This window comes from Gymnoscopelus microlampas, assembly GCF_963454915.1.
Source record: "Gymnoscopelus microlampas genome assembly, chromosome: 14".
Taxonomy (NCBI): Eukaryota; Metazoa; Chordata; class Actinopteri; order Myctophiformes; family Myctophidae; genus Gymnoscopelus; species Gymnoscopelus microlampas.
In genome coordinates, this window is record NC_139951.1 from 24244451 (window position 1) to 24266910 (window position 22460).

Below are 22460 nucleotides of genomic sequence, written 5' to 3' on the forward strand. Positions count from 1 at the left end.
CATGAACTATAAACATTGATTGGCTTGCACAGGGTAGAGCTTGGCCCTCCATAATGGTTCCTAAGATGCTGTGAGAATTCATAATACATGACAAACAGTCAGACAGACAGACAGGATTTGCATAGACTAGTTTCTCAGCTGAGCTTGACCCCCAAAACGTAGGCCTAATCTACATTAGGTATAGTCTATAACATTAACACATTAGGCTAGAAAGCCATAGGCTATAGTTATAAGAGCACCGAAGTCTGACGTAATTTACACATCCTCCTACATGGGTCGCGGTCCCCCCCCTTCTGAATTCCCATAGACGTGTTTAATATTGCGTCAAATAAGAACTGTTTTCCAAAAATAAACAAATGACCCCGGCGATTTTACTCCAATTTTTATATGAGACGATTCTATGATGACACAATGTTATTCTCCATAGAGAAATTACTTTACGAACCAGGGGATGAACGAGTGACGTCAGGACTTCTGTACTCGCTGGGCCCACTTTAACCCTGGTCCAGAGCGAGTGAGTTCTCCGCTCTGGACCAGGGCTAGGCCCACTTCGCCACTGTAATTGCATGAAATGTGTCCCAACTTGCCCTCCGTACTCACTGACAGCTGTTCAGTAAGAAGTGAGTGACTGTAGTTTGACTGTCTTCTTCATTTAAACATGGCTTTCCAGTGTCAGCGGGATTGCTATATGAAAGAGGTATGGAATGAATTAGCTGCATGCGATTAGTCCACGTTGTAAGACCAGACGCTTGATGGAAGCTGGAGAACCTGACAGCTCTTTCATTCATACAACTGATACAAGCTAACAGTAGCTAGCGTTAGCACGGTGCTAGTTAATAGTTATGTGGTTTTATGGAAAACACGTGTTTTACTGTCCAGTGACATACCTTACTGTACATGTAGCCTGTTAAATGAATGCAGTGCACAGCCTAATGACCTGTATTAATTATAATCTATCATAGCCTTGGATCAAGTCCATCATAGATGTATTTCATCGAGTCTGACTTTTACTTTTGTATCTATGATAGATATGCAAATGTCAAAATCGATAAAATACATCTGCTTTTGATTGATTGATTGAATACTTTATTAACAGTTTGCAAAGACAATCACAGAGAAGTGCAGTTCAATACAAGGTCTGCTAAGAGGATTCTAAACACAAGAAAGCACTTATGGCTTGGGATCTATGATAGTCTTGATCCAAGGCTAATCCTATCATAGTAACACTTGCTTAAAGCAATAGGTATAGCGACATGTTAATAACGCTGTTATTACTTACTTTTATGCACACACATTAAGCTAGCTTTGAAGTAAAAGCCCTCATGCACCTGATGCTTAAGCATAAGAGACACACAAAGCTTGGCCAAATTTAACTAAGAATCGCAATCCACTGTAAGGATACACAGCAGTTGAATGTCAGCCTTTGTCTTGCATTAAGTTATATTCTTCCGTTGTAGTTTGTTACCTCAGTGGTGTCCTGCTGCCCTGCCGAACTGAAGCAAGAAGTCAATGGAAAGAAAGAAACCCTGAAGGGTTTTAATGTCAAACTCCAAGACACCATCTTGTTTCCTGAGGGAGGTGGTCAAGTAAGCAGAATTTGCAGTAATAACAATATGTTTATCATTCAATTTCAGTTCAGGTACAATTAAGCCCAAGTTGTAATTGGTTGTGTTTTAACCACTAAACCCTCTATTCTTCAAAAAAACAAACCTGAGCTGAGTTACAACTGTACTTGGACTGCTTTTTTTCTGTCTTAAAACCAAATCTCTTTGCCAAAAATAGCCGATCTACAAGCTCACAGTGTGAACTTGTACATCCGCTATTTTTTGGCAAATGTTCCCCCCAGAATAGGCATGCTGGGGTTCAAGTGGTTAAATAATGCACACACACATTCAGACATGCAAAAGTGTCACTTTTCAGCTACAGTCACCTTTTTGAACCCAAATAGGGCAATTGTGTGACACCTGACCCGAAAGAAAACAACATGTTGTCACCTTTTTCACCTCGGGGCTGTTTGCATGCCTGCACATTTGAATGAATTCAATTTACAGTCATGCCCTGCTTTGTGCTTCCTCAGCCAGATGACCATGGGCTGATAGGAGACGTGTCAGTGTTGAGGGTGACCAGGCAGGGGGCTGAGGCCGTGCACTTTGTGCGCTCTGCTCTGGAGGAGGGGCAGGAGGTGCAGCTGAAGGTGGACTGGGACCGCAGGTTTGACCACATGCAGCAGCACTCAGGTGAGCTGAAATTAGGCCAGGCGTTTATTCATAATCTATAACTTATTATGCCATGGTTCATTCCTCATGAAACACAGAATAGTTATAATAATAATAATTATAATAATTAATAATATATTATTAATTTGTATAGCGCTTTTACAAACAGTGTTACTAAGTGCTTTAAAAAACAAATACAAGATGACAAGATAACAAGAAAAAGATAAAAGAAATAAGCACAGATAAAATAGGTAATAAAATACACACTATCAAAAGACCTTGACATAAAAGTATGTTTTCAGAAGTGATTTATACGCAAAAAATGCTTGTTCAGGGTGGGATTGTCGGGTCTCTTCTCTACATGTAAAGTGTCTTGAGACAACTTGTTGTGATTTGACACTTTAATAAAATTGAATTGAATTGAATTGAATTGAATTTAAAAGATGATACTGACTTTGCTAGCCGTATATCCTCAATAAGCCTAAATGCACAGGCCGCAAAAGCCCAATCGCTACAGGTAATGGTAGTGAAATATTCTCTCCGAATTTCCCAATTTCACTGTGTATGTATTGCACTGAAACCCTGTTGTTTTGGCTGTTAGTACAGTTTCTATAGAAGCGTCTGCTAAATACTCTTGTTCTCTTTTCAATTAGGTCAACACCTGATCACTGCATTGGCAGATAGCATGTTTGGACACAAGACCACATCCTGGTATATTCTTGATTTCCCATTCACTTTAATGACACAAATGCAGTTTTTTCAATTGCACCCATTGTATTAAAGGGATTGTTCACCCCAAAAAATTACTTATTTTCTATCAATTACACACCCCATGAATGGAGATTCTTTTGTTTTTGTCGCATTCCTAAGCCAATAATTTGATGACCGGTGGAAAGATGCTAATGTCTCCCGTAGGAGACTCAAAGTTGACATTTTGAGTCTCCTACCGGAGCCGCCGCCGGTCATCAAATTATTGGCTTGCGACAAAAACAAAAAAATCAAAGAAAAAATGTCTCCATGGAGTGAGTAATAGATTAAGTATATAAATATTTTAAGGGTTAAATGCTATCGCTGCTATATCAAACTTTGCCCACTAAAATTAGAATATTTCCCACTTGATCAATCAAGTTCTCTCATCTTTCCGTTTGTCACTGCAGCAACTTGGACGCAAAACCTTAATTATCATCAGTATCAACTCTCCAGATCATTTTCAGACAGACGCTCCTCTTTTGACCGCTGTCTCTGTGGTCTGGGCTGTTGCAGGGAGTTGGGGCGTCAGCGAAGCTCCATAGAGCTGGACACTCCGTGTATGAAGCCTGCCCAGCTGCAGGCCCTGGAGGAAGCTGTCAATGACAAGATCAGAGCCCAGGTCCCTGTCAATGTACAACTTCTCTCTATAGACGACCCCGCTGTGGAAAAGGTAAGCACTCTGTATCTCTGCCATTGCATTTTCTTATATGTATTTATTCACTCACTCTTTTTCATTCACAAACAACACAACATAGACAAAAAAAATGTTTTGGTGCCGATTTATTTATTTTGTATAATTGTAATTTCATGACTAAAAGACAATATGTATATGGATTAACCCAGCATGCTACCTGTTTTATATGACCAATAAGGGTAAATCTTTACACAGGTGAGGAGCAGAGGTCTGCCAGATGATCATGCAGGACCTATTCGGATCGTTGATATCGAGGGTGTTGATGCCAACATGTGCTGTGGAACCCATGTGTCTAATCTCAGTCACTTACAGGTGGAACAACAGACTAACGGGCACACTGAAACACAATCACAAAAATCTATATAATTGATTCATTATAATATGTTTTTTTCACCTTTATAACACTTTCAAATAATTCCTTTTAGGTAATAAAGCTGCTCGGGACGGAGAAAGGGAAGAAGAATAAAACCAACTTGATTTTCCTGGCAGGGAACCGGGTTCTGAAGTATGCTGAGAAAAGCTACAGCACAGAACGGTCGCTGGTTTCTCTGTTGAAGTGAGTTACTCTAGTCTACAGTACATGTCTACACGATCATAATCCCAAATGAGTGATTCCAAATAGGATCGCACAACCATCTGAAAAACAGTAGGCCAGTTAACCGCTGTAGTTTTCTACATTGAATGCTTGGCATACGAGCAAACATGCAAGTTCAAAGAAAACTCTCATACTCAGAGTAAACCCAGAGCATGATCTAATTTCTCTCTTAAATTGTTCTCTCAAAGGGATAAAAGCCATTTTATGTTGCGAAGCTCTGTCAACACGTATCTCACTGAAGAACAACTTTCAGTAATGTGCAGAGTGCAGACCTAATTCCAAGACCTTGTGAATCAACTTTATCTGAGAAAATTCTCTTTCTGTCTTTTCAACAGAACTGGGCCTGACGAGCATGTAGAGGCAGTAGACAAACTCCAGAAGTCTGTTAAGCTGCTACAGAAAGTAAGCCAGAAAATCCTTTGAATATACCCTGGATTTCCTTTGTAAACGTACAGTAATCTCACATTACACTTATCGTAACTGCTAAACAATGGCTTCATCTGGCAGAGTAACCTGAGCCTCCTGCGAGACATGGCTGTCCTCATTGCAGAGAACTTCAAGAGCAACCCACAGAGAGGAAACTTCTTCAGCTTGCACAAGTGAGTGAGTCTCTTGAACAGCATATCCAACAGAATTCCCATTTCTTTTGGAATGGAAACTGTTATCGCTTATGTCATTTTCTGCCCATAGAAAAGAAGGTGATAACGAGTTCATGAACACCATTGCCAAAGAAATAGGCACAGAGGTAAGATTTTATCTTAACACAGTCTGAGTTTCTCTTACCAATAAGACCTTTTTGTCAACACTGACTTCTTACTGTCTGCTCGTAGGAAACATTGGTATTCCTGACCGTTGGAGAAGAGAAGGGACCTGGGCTGTTTCTGCTTGCCGGGCCCAGTGGAACAGTGACCAAGATGGGACCACGGTAAGACATACCACCAGATCTGTATACATGCAGTAGTACACAGGAGGTAGTGCTATAACATGAGAAATTATATATTATACTAGAGTGCTGCAGTTGGACCTCAGCCTCATGTCGTAGATCAGCATACCAGTGCCATTATTGCACAGCATCTCGAGATTATTATTGCGATTATGCCACAGTTTCATTTTCAATATTTATGATGAGAAAGCAAACATGAACCATTTTGTTACTAAAAGCATCTGTTGCTGCTACATTACAAGTAAGGTGCAAAAAGGTGGATGGTATTGACACTCAATAAAATTAATTTCTGCCAGTCAACAATGCAAGATGAGAACTAACTGGGGAACTGATTGAATTTGGCACATAAATGTAAAGGTGTGGGACGTACTGTGCTTAACTTGCTTAATGTCCTTTACTTTCCGGGTGGAGTGGGTTAATAATTGTGCACACCATACACATGATTATACTTAAAATGTTAGAACTCAAGTGACTGTATCTCCCCCCCCCCCCCCTTTATTGTCCCCTGAATGCTGCTGTACTGTGTCTGCCCTCTGCAGGGTGCTTGAGATACTCCAGGGGAAGGGAGCAGGGAAGAACGGGCGCTTCCAAGGTAAAGCCAACAGCCTGGCACAGAGAGCAGAGGTGGAGCTCCTACTTCAGCAGTGCTGCAACCATCACACTTCAGAGGAGGAATAAACCCTGCACTGACTAACACACTGTTAAATCCTCAGTGTTCATTTGTCTCTGAGAGTGTACAAATGTAACCAAATGGATCCATAAGGTCCATTTGGTTACATTTGTACTCTCAGTTACAAATGGATAAATAAACACTGAGATTTTACTGTGTGTATGGTCTACCATTCAGAAAATCTCAAACTAATGAACAATGTCTGACAAGAGCGCACCGTTATTGGAGATGTGACTAGATTACCTCAGCTTTATTTCATTTTTGTTTGTTTTTGTGGTAACACAACTTGTTCTAATACACATGTACAGATGTGGTTAATGTGATGATTTTGTCTTTTTAAATGTATATGATTAGGCATCTGCATAATACAACAATGTACTGTAAATATCTAAATACAACTTTAATAACAATCAGCCTTTTTCTTTGTCCAGGTTTTTTCTAGATATGTGATCTCAGAATCACCCGCTTTATGTGTACCGATGCAATTCAATTCAATTCAATTCAATTTTATTAAAGTGTCAAATCACAACAAGTTGTCTCAAGACACTTTACATGTAGAGAAGAGACCCAACATCCCACCCTGAGCAAGCAATTTTGCGACAGTGGCAACGAAAAACTCCCTCTTAATTCAACAGGAAGAAACGTCAGGCAGACCCTAGGCTCTAGGGCGGGGGCCTTCTGCCTCGACCGTGTTGGGGGAAAGAAGAGAGAGAGAAAGGGAGAGACAGAGGAGAGACAGAAAGAGATACAGTGCAAGCAGTAACAATAACAATAATAGCAAATATAATAGTGTAAGATACTAGCATATGATAGTATAATATAGTACAGCAATAGTGTGTATGCAGTATATAATGGAATAATATAAAAATGTTTAAGATAATATAATATGCGGTATAGTGTAGTGTAGTAGAAGTCCACGGTCGTGTCCAGGTCGTGCTCCATGGAGAGAGGCCCGGTCCGGTCCGCAGTCACAGACTGCACACATTGGCTATTGGGAGCTGACAAGTCATTGTTGAGAAATGACACATTACCTATCCCGGTAAAAGCACACTTATCCCAGGAAACTGACTTGTTTTCAGCTACAAAATATGGTCATATTTCAAACAGAACTAAATGCAACAAGGAGAAATATGCATGAATATATGGGTTCCCAACCTGAGCACTTGAGTGCAATTAACAACTTGAACCCTAGCGTCCCAAATTCTGGGACGAACATTTGGTGAAAATAGCTCATGTACAAGCTCACGTGTTGCAACGCATGTAGATAGACTAATTTCGGGGAAGAAATTTGGGGTAGATTCTGTAAAGAAGGAGCAGACCTAGTATAAAACCCTTGGGGACCTTGGTGAACTTAGTATCCAGGGTTTAAGTGGTTAATAGCGCAAAACAAGGTCATTTGTTAATCAACACCCATGTAACGAATGGGGCAAAAACATACGGTAGTTATATTCCTTGCTACTCACTGCATCAAAGATGATTTCAATGCCAAGGTGCTTCTGGGAAAGCTAGCCCAGAACTATACAATAAAAAAACACATATTTCTATGACATACTGTATGTCAACATATTGCTGATGAACATGATCAGACCAAAGCTTTGGTCTTATGGAAGTAACCTACACAAAAACAAAACATACACCACAGTCCAGACCAGCACCCTCCTCATCTCGTAGTCAATACATTGTCATTTCTTCAAATCAAACAGTATTTATCTAATTAATTTCCTCAACGCTGCTTCATGACAACAGGGGGCGGCCTATTGGGGATCTCTTCTCAATCCTATCGCTTCCAGCTGTGAGTGTTTTGGTTTCAGAGCCAGTATCTTCCAGTGGCAGGGAGATGGTGATGTCACGCAGGAAGTTAAAGTTGACTACTCTGTCTGCTGTTTATACAGGAGGTGGATGTACTGTAAGTCAGTTTGTTGTCATTGGGAAAGGTGTCATTGGCAGACATTAAGCCACCTGCCCTCCCCACTCTCTCCAACACAGATCGGTGCTTTGAACAGCTGTCACACATTTGTAATAGTGAGCAGCTTCAAGGTTAATTGACAACTCTCGCATTTCCAACTGAATACAATGCAACATCTACTGGTGTTGTGCTAGAAAGTATAAATTGTTTTGCAGCTCAAACTGGGATTAAATGGTTGTTCCCATCATAAACTTGCTACTCTGAATCTGTTAAGAGATTTATTATTGATTATTCTAATGTCATAGAATAAAGCAAAGAAGCTGTGAATAGAGATGAATGGTTTCTTCAAAGATATTCTAAAATGGCCTCAACACATTTGTTGGTACTTCTTTGAAAATATAACAGATTTAAAATCAATTACTTCAAAAAGGTGCAGTAAAGATTTGTGTGTGTGTGTGTGTGTGTGTGTTTAAAAGTGTTAAATAACTCTACATTTTGCTAGCAATCCTTGCTAATGAGTGTTTGTTTAGCACTATGGTCTCCCTGTCTCTCCAGCTCTTGCATTTTCATTTTCAGTTCGGGATACCAAATTCATAGTAATGATTACTATAACATAACAGACAATAGAGCTTTAACTTTTTAACAAAAAAAAAGAATTTAGTCATTAAAGCAGCACTATGTAACTTTCCTCTTCTACCCAGGATTTGAACCCGGTTTCATGCTCAAGTGCAGACATTTTTACCATTGAGCTAATAGAGCCGGCCTGCTTGCTCGGGGGATAAATGTAATCTTGACCATCATGTCAAACTTCGTGTCAGATCCTGTGTCTAGGTGAGACATGACCTTTGACATGATCTAAATGTCTCAATAGAAGAGCAGGGAGACAAAATAAAACCACCCCAATTGTTTCTAAATTATATTGTATTAACACTACCATACAGAGTGGACAAAATGACATTTTATTCATTAATAAAAGTACTTGAGTGAGGCTTTAAGGCTATTTAAATAGAGACTGCAGTGCACGTGACGAAAGCAAAAGGGCAGTTGTCTGAGGAGATCATTAAGAAAATAATTGACACTCTTGGTAAAGGCAACATGACCATCTCCAAACAACTTGATGTTGATGTGACAACAGCTGCAAACCGATCAAACCTGAGACAGCTGGAGCAGTCTGGGGCCAAACTACATGTTAACAGCTGCAGAAGTCTCACAGAGCTACAGAAAATGTTTGATTGTCCAAAATAAAATTGGTCCCATCACTTTTGTCCATTCATTTTATTTATTTTGGTTTTATTTAAAATACATTTAATAAAAAAATCTAAGCGATTTTGAGATATTTCAGAGAAAATTGTGCATTGAAGTGAAAATGTGTAGATTTGTGAGAGTAAGATTTCAGAGAAAATTGTGCATTGAAGTGCAAATGTGTAGATTTGTGAGAGTAAGAAAAATGGAACATAGTGGGGGAGTGGGCAAATATGAGTCTGTATGGTATGCTTATCAAAGGACTGAAAAGCGTGCAGAATGTGTTTTGCTAATGTGCAAAGGTGCATTAAGTTTCTCCCATTAAAATGTAGTTTAACGCTGTTCATTTATTTTGAAGGTGTATCCAGTGGCCGTGGTCTCGTGAGAGGTTTAAATTAGCCTTTGGCTCCATTGCATCTTGTCACTGATATGGCTTCACTATCTTCATTGAGATGTAGTTCTGGAATGAACAAAAAAAAACAACAATCAAATCAGTACTTCTTCAGATCATGTCATTATTAAGCACTTAGTACTCCAGTGTCTCTGTGTTAAGTGAGTAAGAAAACCTATAATGGACAATCCCATTACAATATACGTTGTTTATAGTTCCTTGATTATCAATACTTACATTAGGTATAATTAGATAAATAGAGTGATGAAACCAATTACTCTGAATTATGTTGATGACAACGCACGTAAGAGTATTGAGCCTCATGCATGCTTTTTTTGCAGAGCAGTGGCTCAACCAGTGAGTCAGGTCCCAAAAATGGATCAAAAGATGGTCTGACAGGGTCATGGATGTGACACCAACTTGGCCATCCTTACCGGTAAAGAGTAGAGGAGGATGCCGATGAAGAGGAGCACTAAAATCAGAATAATGAGTCCGATGAAGAGGCACCTGAACCTTCTCCACACGATGAACTTGCAGGTTTTAAAGGGGCTGGTGAACCAGAAGAAGGATGTGTCTGGACGTCTGGTGGTTATTTGGGTAAAAAAGAAAAAGGGCAAATATTTATTTTAACGTGAAAAAACTGTTATGAGAGTATGTAATGTGCCATACAAAAAACATGTTTTATAGATTTCTTTATAGTCAAACATTAATACTACATGTATTGTATGAAGCAAACCTCATAGCCTTGCATCTTCTAGATCAGTTGTTTTCAAACTTTTAGTGCTCAACATCCACTAACAAGCAAGTCAGAATCTCAAGGGACACCAGTATTCATAGTAAAAATAGCAGATCTACAGGATCGTGTAGATCTGCTATTTTCACTATGTTTGAAACATGATTTGATTAAATACAAAAATAACAAATTAAATGAATTATAGAATTTGCCTCTGTATTGGGAAATGAGTGTGCACAAAGTACTGTATGGTAAATTAAACTTTTTGTACAGTTGTACATGTTGCAATAAATTATGTGTAGTCGTCACAAAATCCCAAGGCACACCTGGACTTGTCTCACAGCACACCAGTGTGCCTTGGCACACCACTTGGGAACCACTGTTAGATGGACTGGAATTATTGTACCGCTCCAGTGAATACTGAAGTGAATATATATTGGGCTTTCTTACTTTGGTGGGTCAAGCTTGGGGTTCATGTTGGGTTCATCCCTGCCTCTCCCTGCAGGTTTCTCATCGGAATCCTGTTCACTTACAATCTCTAGTGTCATCTCCACCTTGCCCTATAAAACAGGGTCAAACAGATAAATAAACACAAAATAAATGATAACATAATAACAGTAAGGAGTTCTGTATTATTAGCACAGTTGTGGAAAGGCCATGTTTGCCTCTACTTACACCCAGAACCTTTTTACCATCCTGTTCTATTGCACAGGGCCACCAGCCTCTCACAGACTGCTGTGCAAACAGAGACTTGGAGTGATCAGCCTTCCGTGGTACTCCAATATCCAGAGACTCCATCATTTCCAGTTTGCACTTCTGTGCGCTCTTGGCTGGAGGAGTCAGGTTACGCAAGTCAAGTTCCACTGTACCTGTGGATGTCATTACAATGTTGTCAGATCACAATCAACCTATGGCAAAGTGATAGTTTAACTCAAGAGTGCAAAAATGGGGGGTCATTTCAAACTAACACTTTTGCTTTAGCTGTTCAGCATTTATAAAGGATATGTTCTGCACCCTACTCTGTGCGCTTCATTCAATTTATTATACTGAAAGTAAATAATAACAGGACTTGATGCTTGGTAATAACACATTTGGACAGTTCAGAATTACAATGTGAAGGCAGGTTTTTGTGGAAACGAGTAGGTAAATAAATTCAGACCATGAAGTGTATTTGGTTACCATTTATAAGAAAGCCTCACCTAAATAATCATCCAAAGAGAACTTGTCATTGTCCCAGATTTGAACAATCAGCTTAGGGGGGGTCCTGAACTCCGATTTGTCAAGACTCCAAAAATGTTCCTGAAGAGAAAACACATGAAATTTTAAAACAACCAAATTACATCAATATAATTAGAATGACATTTACACACATCCAGTCTTATCTGTAAACTTCTTCAGGAAAAGTATTTTTAAAGTAGTTATTTTGCCTACTCCAGCTGACATACCTTCTTGGACACCAGGCAGAGCTGTTCAGCAGGCAGGTAGTCAAACTCGTAGATAAACCTCCAGTTGAAGTTGCCATCTCCGTCCAGAGACCTGTAGTGGACGTCAGTCTTCTGCTTGTCCTCCTCCATGCCAGGCATCCAGCTGGTAGAGGCAATTATAGATTTTACTTGTATTTGGTCCATATAAGTACATAATAAACTCTTAAAGTGACAATGAAATGAAAGATTTCCACAACAACAACAAAGAAATCACACATTTAGAGCAGATCAGTGGTCATAATGAAGACATACCAAACAATAGATGCCTTTTAGGACATATCAGTGGTGATAATGAGGACATACCAAACAATTAGGAGCCAAAATCATTGGAGAAATCAATTATTTTCTATGTTTGTCCCTCAAAAGTCCTAACCTGACTCCGCCAAATGGAAGAAGCTTGCGTCACACATTTTGTTTCACAGCCTACTTCCATATGATATGAGACTCCGGTAGCAGAATCGATGCAAGACGGCGTTTCATTTTTTCAAGCTACTTGGCAGGTGATTGATGATCCCGCCCATGCAGCCGCTGATTGGTTCATACACGCAGCAACCGGGTAGCTCAACTCCCTGAGCGATCCCAGATGCAGGGTGTATTGTGAAACTCAATACCGCCCCCATCTGGCTGAGTCAGGTTACAAAAGTCCCTAAAAAGGGACCAATCTTAATGACTTCCTGTCAAACACAAACATACTGCATGATTGCATCAGCAAGTCCTTACCAATAAATATGAATCATGATTTTATTCACCCATGTTATTCCCATAGCACATCCATAGCCCCTCCAAACAGACCTGCTTTTAATTATACAGGGATGCTCCGTTTTGAATTTCATTCAAGATGACAGTGCATTACTCGTATTAAACTTAAACAGTACATTAAAATATGTATCTGTAAACATTGGAGGTGAGAAATAAGCAATGCAGTTCATAAATGGGCATCAGCAGTGCTTCTCTGTACAACGAGATACAAAGAGTCAGCTGCGCTCCGAGCCGTGTTGTGTGTAGAGCCCTTGATCCCATAGCCCGAGGGGACGGGACCGCCGGCTGAGACTGTGATTGATTAAGCCAAAACACGCCTCCGTTTCTGAGCTAAAGTTTTTGCATAGAGCCATTTCATGACGTCTTTAATTTGCAACATTAGGTGTGTTGTCCATCACCCTACCCTTTGACGTAGATGTCACTCATGTGTTCTCCAGTGATGCTCGTCTCATCCAAAGTGACATCTTGGGTGTTCCAAATAACCACTCGCAGAATATTCCTGAGAAATTCAGAAGCAATCTTTGTTTATCGGGTGACATATAAAAGCAAGTATCTACACTCCGGTGACCCAGGCAGAGAATGACTATACAAGGTAAAATAACAAAATACAGCATACTTCTTAGGCTTGCGTGGTGCGATGTCAAAGGGAGCTCCAGGGACCCCGATTCTTTTTGGAAAAACATCCACCCACATCTGAAGCCTCCCCTAAAATGAGACAATGTATGTATGATGTCAAATGTACATGCAGCCCCTCATTACAATTCTATGCAGCCATGCAATCATCATCACTTTATGTTGCACTGCGACGCGTTGTGAGCTTATACATTCTGCCATTTCCCAAAGATCTTAGAAGAATGTTAAACATTTGATAATATATGAAACATTATAAAGGGGCTACACCATGAATTTTAACTTTTTCTTCATTTTTGTGTGTTTTTGGTCTCCCCCACCTCTCTTCTGTTCCAACAAATACCCGACTTCGAGCATGCAGGCTTTCATAGGCTATCTGTGGTTTTTATGTAAATTGGTCTGAAAACAGTCCGTCAGATTTGTTCCCCCTGCCTACGTCAGGTCTGGGAACAATTCCTCCCATTTTTCAGTTTTAATTTTTTTTTAAAAATTTTCGTATTTTTTTTTTTACTTTTTCCACACATAACCAGGAGATAACATGCATACAAACTGGCTCAATAGCGCCCCGTGCCAAACAGGACAATGTGGTATTGCAGGTGAAAGTGCTTTATAAGCCAGAGAGAAGTTAGTTGGAATGAGTATATCTGAGGCTTGATTTAGGCTCAAACCTTTTGAAAAACGTTTGAGGGCATAAACAATATGATATTAAATATTATTATTACTCTCCGCCAGGAGAGTATTGTTATCACTGCGTTTTCACTTTATAAACATGACACACCGATTGGTCAAGCCTCACGTGACACGTGAAATACTGTGATCTGATTGGCTAGTGACGCCACCGGGCCTATATATACATGGCATCACTCTGACAGTGTCTCTGCCACTGTCAGAGTGAGGTAAGACGGGAACCATGAAATGGCTGCATGGCTGATACATAATTGGCAGATAGGACAGATAGGACATTTATATAGACAGGAGGGATATGACATAGGACACTTATACAGACAGGAGGGATAGGACACTCACACAGACAGAACGGAAGAGGACACTTACCCAGACAGGTTGGATAGGACACTTACATATACAAGAGGGATAGCGACCTATAAATACATGTGTCACTGTGATAAGCCAGATTCCAATACCGAAAATCCGGCCACTCACTCCCAGACCTTCGAACCGGAAGTAGTCAAGTAGTCGCGGTCCAATTGTTCCTATCTGTCTTATTGGACAGATAGGACAGATAGGACACTTATATAGACAGGAGGGATATGACACTTACATAGACAGGACGGATAGGACAGGAGGGATAGGACACTTACACAGAATGAACGGAAGAGGACACTTACCCAGACAGGATGGATAGGACACTTACATATACAAGAGGGATAGCGACCTTCGCGACCTTCGAACCAACACAAGTCTTCTGGCGGAGAGTTGTGCTCCGAGGAGCACTTTTTCTAGTTATTTTTTAAATTCATGGTGTAGCTCCTTTAACAACACAAATCTTGTATGGTGTGTTCCCTGGCATAAAATATTTTCAGATAGTGGTCCATGGCCATATATGTTAATTTGGGGGTCCTTGACATAAAAAAGTTTGACTGTCATGTCATGACCTCTGACCTGAGAGAGGGTGGGCTGGAAACTGCTGTACAGAGTTCTGGTCTCAACATGTTCAGGGACCAGACCCTGTGTTCTGAGGACATGCAGGCAGACACGTTCCCGAGCTTCACCCAGATGATGATGCACCTCTTTGTTCAACTCTGCATGTGAACAGACAATACACACAACACAACATTATGACAAACTGTATGCTTTATGTTGTCAATGATCATAAAATGGTAATGGGTAAACATTTTTATAATTGACTGTCAAAAACAAACACCAGCACCCTCTTACCACATCATCGTACAGTATAAACAGGGGTGCACATAACTGGTGCGCAGGTGCGCATGCGCACCCAAAATAAAAAATGCGCACCACATCAGGCGACGCGAGGCGCTTTTGCGCACCAACAGCTGGGACAGGAATTTCCAAGCTTTTATTTTTTAGCAAAACTAAAAAGTAAAAGCCTGGAGATCGAGGCTAGGAATTTACGTCCTGAAGCCACACTCACACAATCACTCTAAAGCACCCGTCGGCCCCATGTACAGCCATTAGGCACAGGGGTAGAGATATGACTCGCGTCGCCTCGCATCGCCTCGCATTGCCTCGCTGCGTGCACGCAGCCAGCAGCGGCTGTTAGAGGCACTCGTCACCGATGATGAACACACCGTAATGGTGCAAAATATGCCGTGAACGTCCCAATCTGGCGGATAAAATCAGCGCAGCAGCACAGGGCACCAACCTTGGGGGCTTTACCTAACAGCGTGAGAAAAAAAAACGGCGAAAATCGGCGGAATTTAGAAGCAGAGCGTCCTTTTTTTCTCGCCCCCCCCCCCCCCCCCCCGTTGACAAAACTGTCCGGTGGGCACCGGGCTGAACCCCCCCCGCCCCCCCCGTTGACAAAACTGTCCGGTGGGCACCGTGCTGAACCCCCCCCCGTTGACAAAACGGGACGGGACCATGCGCACCAAGTCACATCTCCAGGTGCTCTTCTGCGTACCAGACCTAAAAAGTTATGTGCACCCCTGAGTATAAATTAAAAATGTGAAGGTTTTTATATTTGACATTACCAAACTGAGCCAGCGTGTAATCTTTGCCGTTGAAGGTGAGCGAGGTGCCATTGGCTTCAATCCTGGGTTTGGACAAGCCTTTGAGTCGGGCCAAGTTCTCCAGCATCAGAGACGGCTTCTGCTGGTCCCTCCACTGGTTGACACCAGAACTACATCAACAGAAACCAAGAACATTTATTAATGGCATTACAGCACCCAATCAACATGAACTTAACTGCCAATAACAGCAGTTGACATTCTATTCATTATATCTTTATATAATTTAATGTTTCATATTTTGACTTTTTCAAAAATAAGAATTCCCTCAACGTTGCATATTACATGCCAGCACTGTTTACTCACGTGCAGTAAGTCTGTGGCACGCCGCAGTAGGAGTTATATCGGGACAAGAAACGGTTCTCCAGGTCAATCACCGTCTCACCAACCTTCTCATCGCGAGTCAGAACGTCGTAGTCATACACAGAGATCTTCAGGTCCTTGTCCTGAGGTAGGAAACACGTCATCTCAAACATCCTGTCCGACAGAAACAAAATGTTATTAATTTAGTGGCACACTTTTAGAACATATATAGGAGAAAGATGGTGAAAAAAAAGTTATAACAAGATGCAGGAACTTATAGATGAGAAACAAATGACTAACAAAATAAATAAAACATAATTACTTTTTATTTCAAAACAGAAAGAAAAAAGACAAGAAACAGGTAAAGATGTGGTATTAGGTAAAGATGTGGTGTCAAGATACAGGATGTTGTGATCCTTAATTAACACTTGATTTATTGTAAGCCATCAGGACACCGTATGGGTGCTGTATTTTCAAAAAGACTGCATTAAAGTGATTCATTTCTTCACAGTTTATTCATTGGCACTGTATAATGTACAGTACCTTCCAAACACGGGGTTGATAGTGTTGGGTATGTAATGGTCTCTGTCTTCAATGGATTTCTTTCCCAGTGATATCTTGATGTATGGATCACACTGAGAAGGGTAGAGACAGTACGTTTAAAAAACAACTGTGTGTGGGCGCTTGTGTGCCACCGAGTGTGTGCACAATCTGCATGTGTGTACACATATTATGTTTGCTTTATTGCCACCCAATGCTTACTGTATACCAGCGAGCATCTCATACCTTTGGTTAGTTTTACTCACAAAAATGAACACGATTAATACAATATATTAATGTGACCATGATAAAATACAATGATTTAAAAAATTGGGGTAGGTGAGATGGGAAAACAAAAAAAATAAAACCGATACCTTGCCATTGTTGTCTTTGGGCTGCAGCTCGAGGGCTCGGACCACGTAGATTCTGACCAGACACTCCTGGGGTCCGCTCTCTGGCAGCTCTCTGAACTGACGGGGCGGGGCGGTCACGCCTGGGTCATCTGGCAGAGGGTACACCTTAAATGAACCCTGTGATAGTGCATACAGTACATGAAGACATGAAGAACAGGGCGTCAGAATATTAGTCATGTCCACAGGGGTTGGTCAATTGGGCCCAGATGATTCATTCTATAAAGCTCTTTTGCTTTATTTTATTTTTTGTATTTTTACCCTGTAAAGCACTTTGAGCTGCATTTATGTATGAAAGGTGCTATATAAATAAAGTTTATTACTATTATTATTATTATAGAATAGTTTTTTTTTTTACACTGTAAAATCCTGAGTGTTAATTTAATTGCGGTATGTGGTGATTTTACAGTTTATGTGACAGTGTGAAAAGGGGAGAACCCGAACAGGAACCTTTACCTTGAACTCTCCGACCACCGTGGGGTCGTCGTCTCCGTTTTCGTTTTTGCCTCGCTGCAGTTTGAACGTGTCACAGAAGTCGGTCAGCCCATGGAACTCTGGGACATCCTCCAGTTCAGTGTCGTACACCTGACAACACATTGTCAGATTCAGTTGATGTATAGTTGTGCAACAGAAGGCCTACTTCACAAGCCAAAATGTCAATGCTTTAAGAGTTTTTACCATCATACCTTTGCATAGAGGGACAGAGGGGGAGATCACATTGTTTCATTCCAAAATTAGATATACAAATTTAAGACTAAATTCAACATTCTTTTGTAGATAATATATTGACTGATGTTAGCATTTTGTAAGAGGGGGACTCCTAGGACTCCTCCTCCACTTAAGCTCCATCTTATAGTTTATGGAACGACGGCATTGCACAAAAATAGCAAAACAAAGCTATAAGCTCATTATCTAAATACAAGCTTACAATGTGTTAGCTATATGGGATGCCAGCTTGAAAACATTTAATAAATGATAAAACAAAGCAAAAAACAATGTATTTGTAGCCAGTTTGTGAAAGCAGGAAATAAAAGGCATTCGCCTTTACCTTTAGTGTATCATATCCTTTCTTCAGGTATGGACCACATTTCTCCTGATCTCCCACAGAGGCATAGAACTTACTCCACCAATCAACCGTCTCCTTTTCCTGATGAACAGGTTTAATCCCTTTAACATTTGTGCATACGTTATGTTGTATTTGATTTAATATAGTTTTATCATCATGAATCTTACCTTCTCTACAAGCTTTGGAGAAGGAGGATGGGATGCAACATAAAACAGATAAAAAGGTCAGTAGTAAATAAACAGTAAAAGCAAGAACAGCATTATTGTGAATGTAGGTATAAGTAAGGATTAGACAGCTTCAGAGCAAAATTGATGAGTTGCAGATTAATTAAAGTGATCCCGTGATTGTGATTGGAAAGAAACAATTATTTGTGTAAAGTGTATTCAAGTGCAATCACAACCACCAGGCTAAATATGCACATTGTGAAGCTAATGAAGCCTGCGTGGAACTACTGAAGCCATTGTGGAAATATTGAAGCCATTGTCGAGCTGTCACTGTGAATTAAGCAATCTTAAGTCTCTGGAGAAAGGATATCTATTTATTAGGTGTGTCATTAGCCAGCCCTTTGGTGTCATTGGTGCCCAGTTGTGTGAATTAGCAAGCCATAAAAGTAACCATACATACAAAGTGGGAGGAAGGGGAGGCCATTTTGTCGAGTGCAGTTGACATACTGTACATAAACTGCAAGTCAGAGTGACAGGAGCATCAGATTTGACCAGAGGGTCAAATTCTGCCCTTCTTAGTAAATTGAACAAAGCTATGCAAATTAGAAATAGGATAAACTGTAAAATGTGATCATCAGCGAGTCATTCAGTGAGACTATGATTGGTCTGCATTTTATTAGATAATCTGCATCTGATTGGTCTACATTTCATTAGATAATCTGATTAGATGGTTAATATGTAACATGTTAAATATATTTAACTTTAAATATATTTAACATAAGTTAAATATGTGTAAGCTTTGAGTCAGAATTATATTAAAACAGTTAGGCATTTTTCAACAAATGTTAAATAATATTTAACATTGTTGTTTTTTAATACAAGCTTAATACAGGGAAATGCTGTACATACATGTATTGAAAAATCAAGATGAGGATTTACAGTAGTACAGATTAATTAATCTACCTGAGTTTCTAGTAGTGGTCTGGACTCCTCCATGTCAATAGCAACATGTCCGGCTGGAGAAGCCATCATCAAAGACACTGTCAATGGTGGGAACACAACATGATTACTTTCAGCGTGTGTGAGTGGGGACTACTTTCAAATGTATGCCAGTGTTATGTACCGTGTATATGTGTATGTGTGTAATGAATTGTCATCAATGTGCATGTTGTGAGCATGCAAATGTCTGATTTCCTTCTCATGTGTGGGTATACATCAGTTTATTCTGGTCTTTAAGGATGTGTATATAAGACTATTACTACATGAACATACAATACAGTATTACTTACTGTATTACTTACTGTATACTTAATACATCACACGATAATAATAACAGACCTCAAGCTAACAATGCTATTGCAATGACGTACAAATTAGGTTTAAGGCTGGTTCCTTTCTGGCATGAGCGTGTGTGTCTGTGTCTGTGTGTGTGTGTGTGTGTGTGTGTGTGTGTGGGGATGATTCCTTACTCTTGGAGGCCATGGCCCCCTCTGCAGTGATGACGTAGGGGTCGCATCTGAACTGCTCCAGAGAGGTGATTGTACACTGACCCACCACAGGCTTCCTGCCGAAAGGACGGTGGTCAATCACCTTCAGCACGATGGGAGGAGTGTACATCTCATCCTTAGGCAGCAGCTGACAACAGGGGACGAATTGAGAAGAACATAATCAGGCATGCAAACAGCCCCGAGGTGAAAAAGGTGACAACATGTTGTTTTCTTTCGGGTCAGGTGTGACACAATTGCCCTATTTGGGTTCAGAAAGGTGACTGTAGCTGAAAAGTGACACTTTTGCATGTCTGCATAATCGTGAATCAAGGGAATGACCACATCTCAGGAAGAGAACAGCTTGAACCATGTACATTCTTTTTTTTTTTAAATTTAAAGATATTTTTGGGGGCTTTTATGCCTTTATTTGGACAGGACATTAGGCTGACAGGAAATGGGGAGAGAGATGGGGGGGGAGACATACAGCAAAGGTCGTCGGAAACGGGAGTCGAACCCGCGACACGCTGTCAAGCTGGATTACCAGCATATGTGGTATGCGCCTGGACCGCTAGGCCAGCGGACGCCCGAACCATGTACATTTTTTATCCCATCCCAAATCCTGTTTAAATGTTTATCCCATCCCACCTCATCCAACCCCCCCCCCTTTACTTTACCACTTTGATGAAGAGCACAGAGGTGGTGAAGTTGGGGCTCTTCTTCATGCTTTTAATGACAGCCGACTCTACCCTCTGTCCCCCGCACTCCACCACCAGGCTGGGAGACGTCACACCAGCCAGCTGGTACGGCTTCATGTTCCTCAAGCCCCACGCAAGGATCTGGATGTGGAAATGCACACACACAGATTCAGAGACACATCAAATGAAAGTGTACTCGTCTGCTTCTAGAACTACACATTTTGCTGCAGGATCACGTAGGATCGAAGTCTACCAGGCTTGTTGCATTTGTTCCTCCCTGATGCTACTGCCCTTAACCACTTAATCCATACGTATTCATCGTATGGCGAATAGCAAAAATAGCAGCTCTATAAGCTCACATCTGCTATTTTTGACATTTGTTTTACCTAGGACATGCCACAAATACGGACGACAGGTTGAAAGTGGTTAAAACTACAGAAGTTGAACTGCTGACGGTACATTTTATAAATACATTTCTCTTTTGTGTGTACTGCATGTCAAATAGTTTTACCTCCACAGCCGTGAGCTGCACCACAGGCCGGATCCCCTGAGGAACCATGTAGAGGTTCTCCGCTCTCTTTGGAGGAACAAGAGGAAGGTCTGATTCCCCCGCCTGGAGAGACGGGACAAAAGTGTGAGTGAGAGAGACAAATGTTTTCAATTCAATGTACAATTAATTAAGATCCAGTATTATCTTATCTGCTGACATAAAACGCTGTGATTCTTGATCAAAAACCTGAGTCCACTCATATAGATATTCATAATTAAAAACCTGGGTTTTAAGGATGAGTTCAGCTGCCACCAGTGCCTCTCCTGCCCTCTGTCCCTTCTGGATGATGGGACACCACTGCAGCTTGGGGGTCTGGTCCACCCCTGCGTTGAGCTTCACCAGAGGAATACAAACACTCCGTCCCAGCATCTCATCCTTACCCTGAGAAAGAGGAACATTTACAATAATTCCCAGGTGTGAAGAGCCTGAGTGAGTACATTAAAACACCTATATGAGTGTTCAAGGCCTTTAACGGATGCAGATTTACAAAACGTGCAACAGTAGGATAAGCTTAGATGTTGGCCTAATGTTGATGGTTCAAAGTGTTTGTCACATATAATATAGAATAAGAATACAGCAGTTAGCAACATTAAAATCAATGTTACAACCAATCAGCATGGATGGCGTGCAAGGGGTTATGTCTACAGTCAAGATCTACCAAACACTATTTTATGAATAATTATAAGGCAACATGTGAATTAATAGGAAAAGAAATGAAAACACCAGAGTTTTCCGGAACAAAACATGAAAAAGCACAATGCATCACAGCCACTTATTACTATGCAACTCCTGGACATTTGCATTTACCAAGATAATCCAACAAAGGGTGCTATAGATTGCAACAATGCAGCCTGGCAGCACAGCTACTTTGAATACTTCAACAGAGAACTCATCTCCCAAGAGACCTACCACTTGGTCCATGTCATAGAACTCCAGGATAACGTTGGGGGGGCGGCGAGCAAGGTTCTGGGGGTCTCCGTAGATCTGAATGTCATCGAAAATCAGAGTCTGGTCCCAGGTTGGGTTGAGTGTCGCTCGCAGTTTCTCTGTTGTCTTACTGACATGCAGGAAGGACACGTGTGCATATGGATCTGTGAGGACAAGTAGAGAGAGGGTCATACATTTTTTTTTAAAATATCCATTGATTCCTTTGTCCGCATGCATCCCTTCATCCAGAAAAGGCCAATATTTGCACAGTACATAAATTATTTGAGGGTCATACATTTTGTTATGCTTTCTTTTTAAAATATCCATTGATTCCTTTGTCCGCATTCATCCCTTCATCCAGAAAAGGCTAATATTTGCACAGTACATAAATTATTTGATTGCATTTCAATCCCTTTGAAGAAGTATTTGATCACCGTTTAGGAGCTTACCAGAAAAGCTATCTTTGTCCATGGACACCATGTTCCTGGCCTGATATACGTAGACACGTAGATGGTACATGTATGATTCTAAAGAGAGAAAACACAATCAACATGACTTTCTGTGGTGGTGCGTTGCATATAATCGCCTATATTAACC

The 22460-nt window shown here is 40.7% G+C and overlaps 2 protein-coding genes across 5 annotated transcripts in view; one reads left to right on the forward strand and one right to left on the reverse strand.

Moving 5' to 3' along the window:
- Positions 1 to 588: 588 nt before the first annotated feature.
- On the forward strand, positions 589 to 6266 carry aarsd1 (alanyl-tRNA synthetase domain containing 1). Of its 2 annotated transcripts, XM_084077888.1 has the most exons (13): positions 589 to 697; positions 1458 to 1586; positions 2078 to 2237; positions 2870 to 2927; positions 3480 to 3636; positions 3856 to 3972; positions 4086 to 4216; positions 4591 to 4657; positions 4763 to 4854; positions 4946 to 5000; positions 5086 to 5180; positions 5738 to 5898; positions 5962 to 6266. In XM_084077888.1, the coding sequence occupies exons 1-12, from the start codon at positions 659 to 661 to the stop codon at positions 5874 to 5876; spliced, it is 1239 nt and encodes a 412-aa protein (XP_083934014.1). In that variant the 5' UTR covers positions 589 to 658; the 3' UTR covers positions 5877 to 5898; positions 5962 to 6266. The 2 variants fall into 2 exon arrangements, with proteins under 2 accessions (XP_083934014.1, XP_083934013.1); XM_084077887.1 differs by having other exon boundaries at positions 5738 to 6266.
- Positions 6267 to 9030: 2764 nt separating this feature from the next.
- LOC311059501 (myoferlin-like) overlaps positions 9031 to 22460 on the reverse strand; it is a 48914-nt gene continuing 35484 nt past the window's right edge. For 2 of the 3 annotated variants that reach the window (XM_084077501.1, XM_084077500.1), the window contains 23 exons: positions 22313 to 22390; positions 21846 to 22027; positions 21159 to 21317; positions 20898 to 20999; positions 20366 to 20527; positions 19674 to 19839; positions 19168 to 19244; positions 18656 to 18721; positions 18023 to 18121; positions 17431 to 17559; positions 16939 to 17094; positions 16568 to 16659; positions 16028 to 16198; positions 15686 to 15834; positions 14634 to 14773; positions 13000 to 13088; positions 12787 to 12882; positions 11586 to 11727; positions 11340 to 11439; positions 10816 to 11009; positions 10591 to 10700; positions 9842 to 9989; positions 9031 to 9476 (listed from right to left, as the gene is read on the reverse strand). In XM_084077501.1, the coding sequence (XP_083933627.1) occupies positions 9438 to 9476; positions 9842 to 9989; positions 10591 to 10700; positions 10816 to 11009; positions 11340 to 11439; positions 11586 to 11727; positions 12787 to 12882; positions 13000 to 13088; positions 14634 to 14773; positions 15686 to 15834; positions 16028 to 16198; positions 16568 to 16659; positions 16939 to 17094; positions 17431 to 17559; positions 18023 to 18121; positions 18656 to 18721; positions 19168 to 19244; positions 19674 to 19839; positions 20366 to 20527; positions 20898 to 20999; positions 21159 to 21317; positions 21846 to 22027; positions 22313 to 22390 (2846 nt within the window). In that variant the 3' untranslated portion in view covers positions 9031 to 9437. Of the gene's footprint in view, positions 9477 to 9841; positions 9990 to 10590; positions 10701 to 10815; positions 11010 to 11339; positions 11440 to 11585; positions 11728 to 12786; positions 12883 to 12999; positions 13089 to 14633; positions 14774 to 15685; positions 15835 to 16027; positions 16199 to 16567; positions 16660 to 16938; positions 17095 to 17430; positions 17560 to 18022; positions 18122 to 18207; positions 18220 to 18655; positions 18722 to 19167; positions 19245 to 19673; positions 19840 to 20365; positions 20528 to 20897; positions 21000 to 21158; positions 21318 to 21845; positions 22028 to 22312; positions 22391 to 22460 lie in introns of all 3 variants that reach the window. The other variant, XM_084077502.1, reaches the window with a different exon arrangement.

Bases quoted from the DNA above. Each gene is read 5' to 3' on its own strand.
- aarsd1 (XM_084077887.1), top strand. From the start codon at position 659: ATGGCTTTCCAGTGTCAGCGGGATTGCTATATGAAAGAG. The intron at 1,587-2,077 runs GTAAGCAGAATT...GTGCTTCCTCAG, and splicing joins TTCCTGAGGGAGGTGGTCAA to CCAGATGACCATGGGCTGAT. The intron at 4,658-4,762 runs GTAAGCCAGAAA...TTCATCTGGCAG, and splicing joins CTGTTAAGCTGCTACAGAAA to AGTAACCTGAGCCTCCTGCG.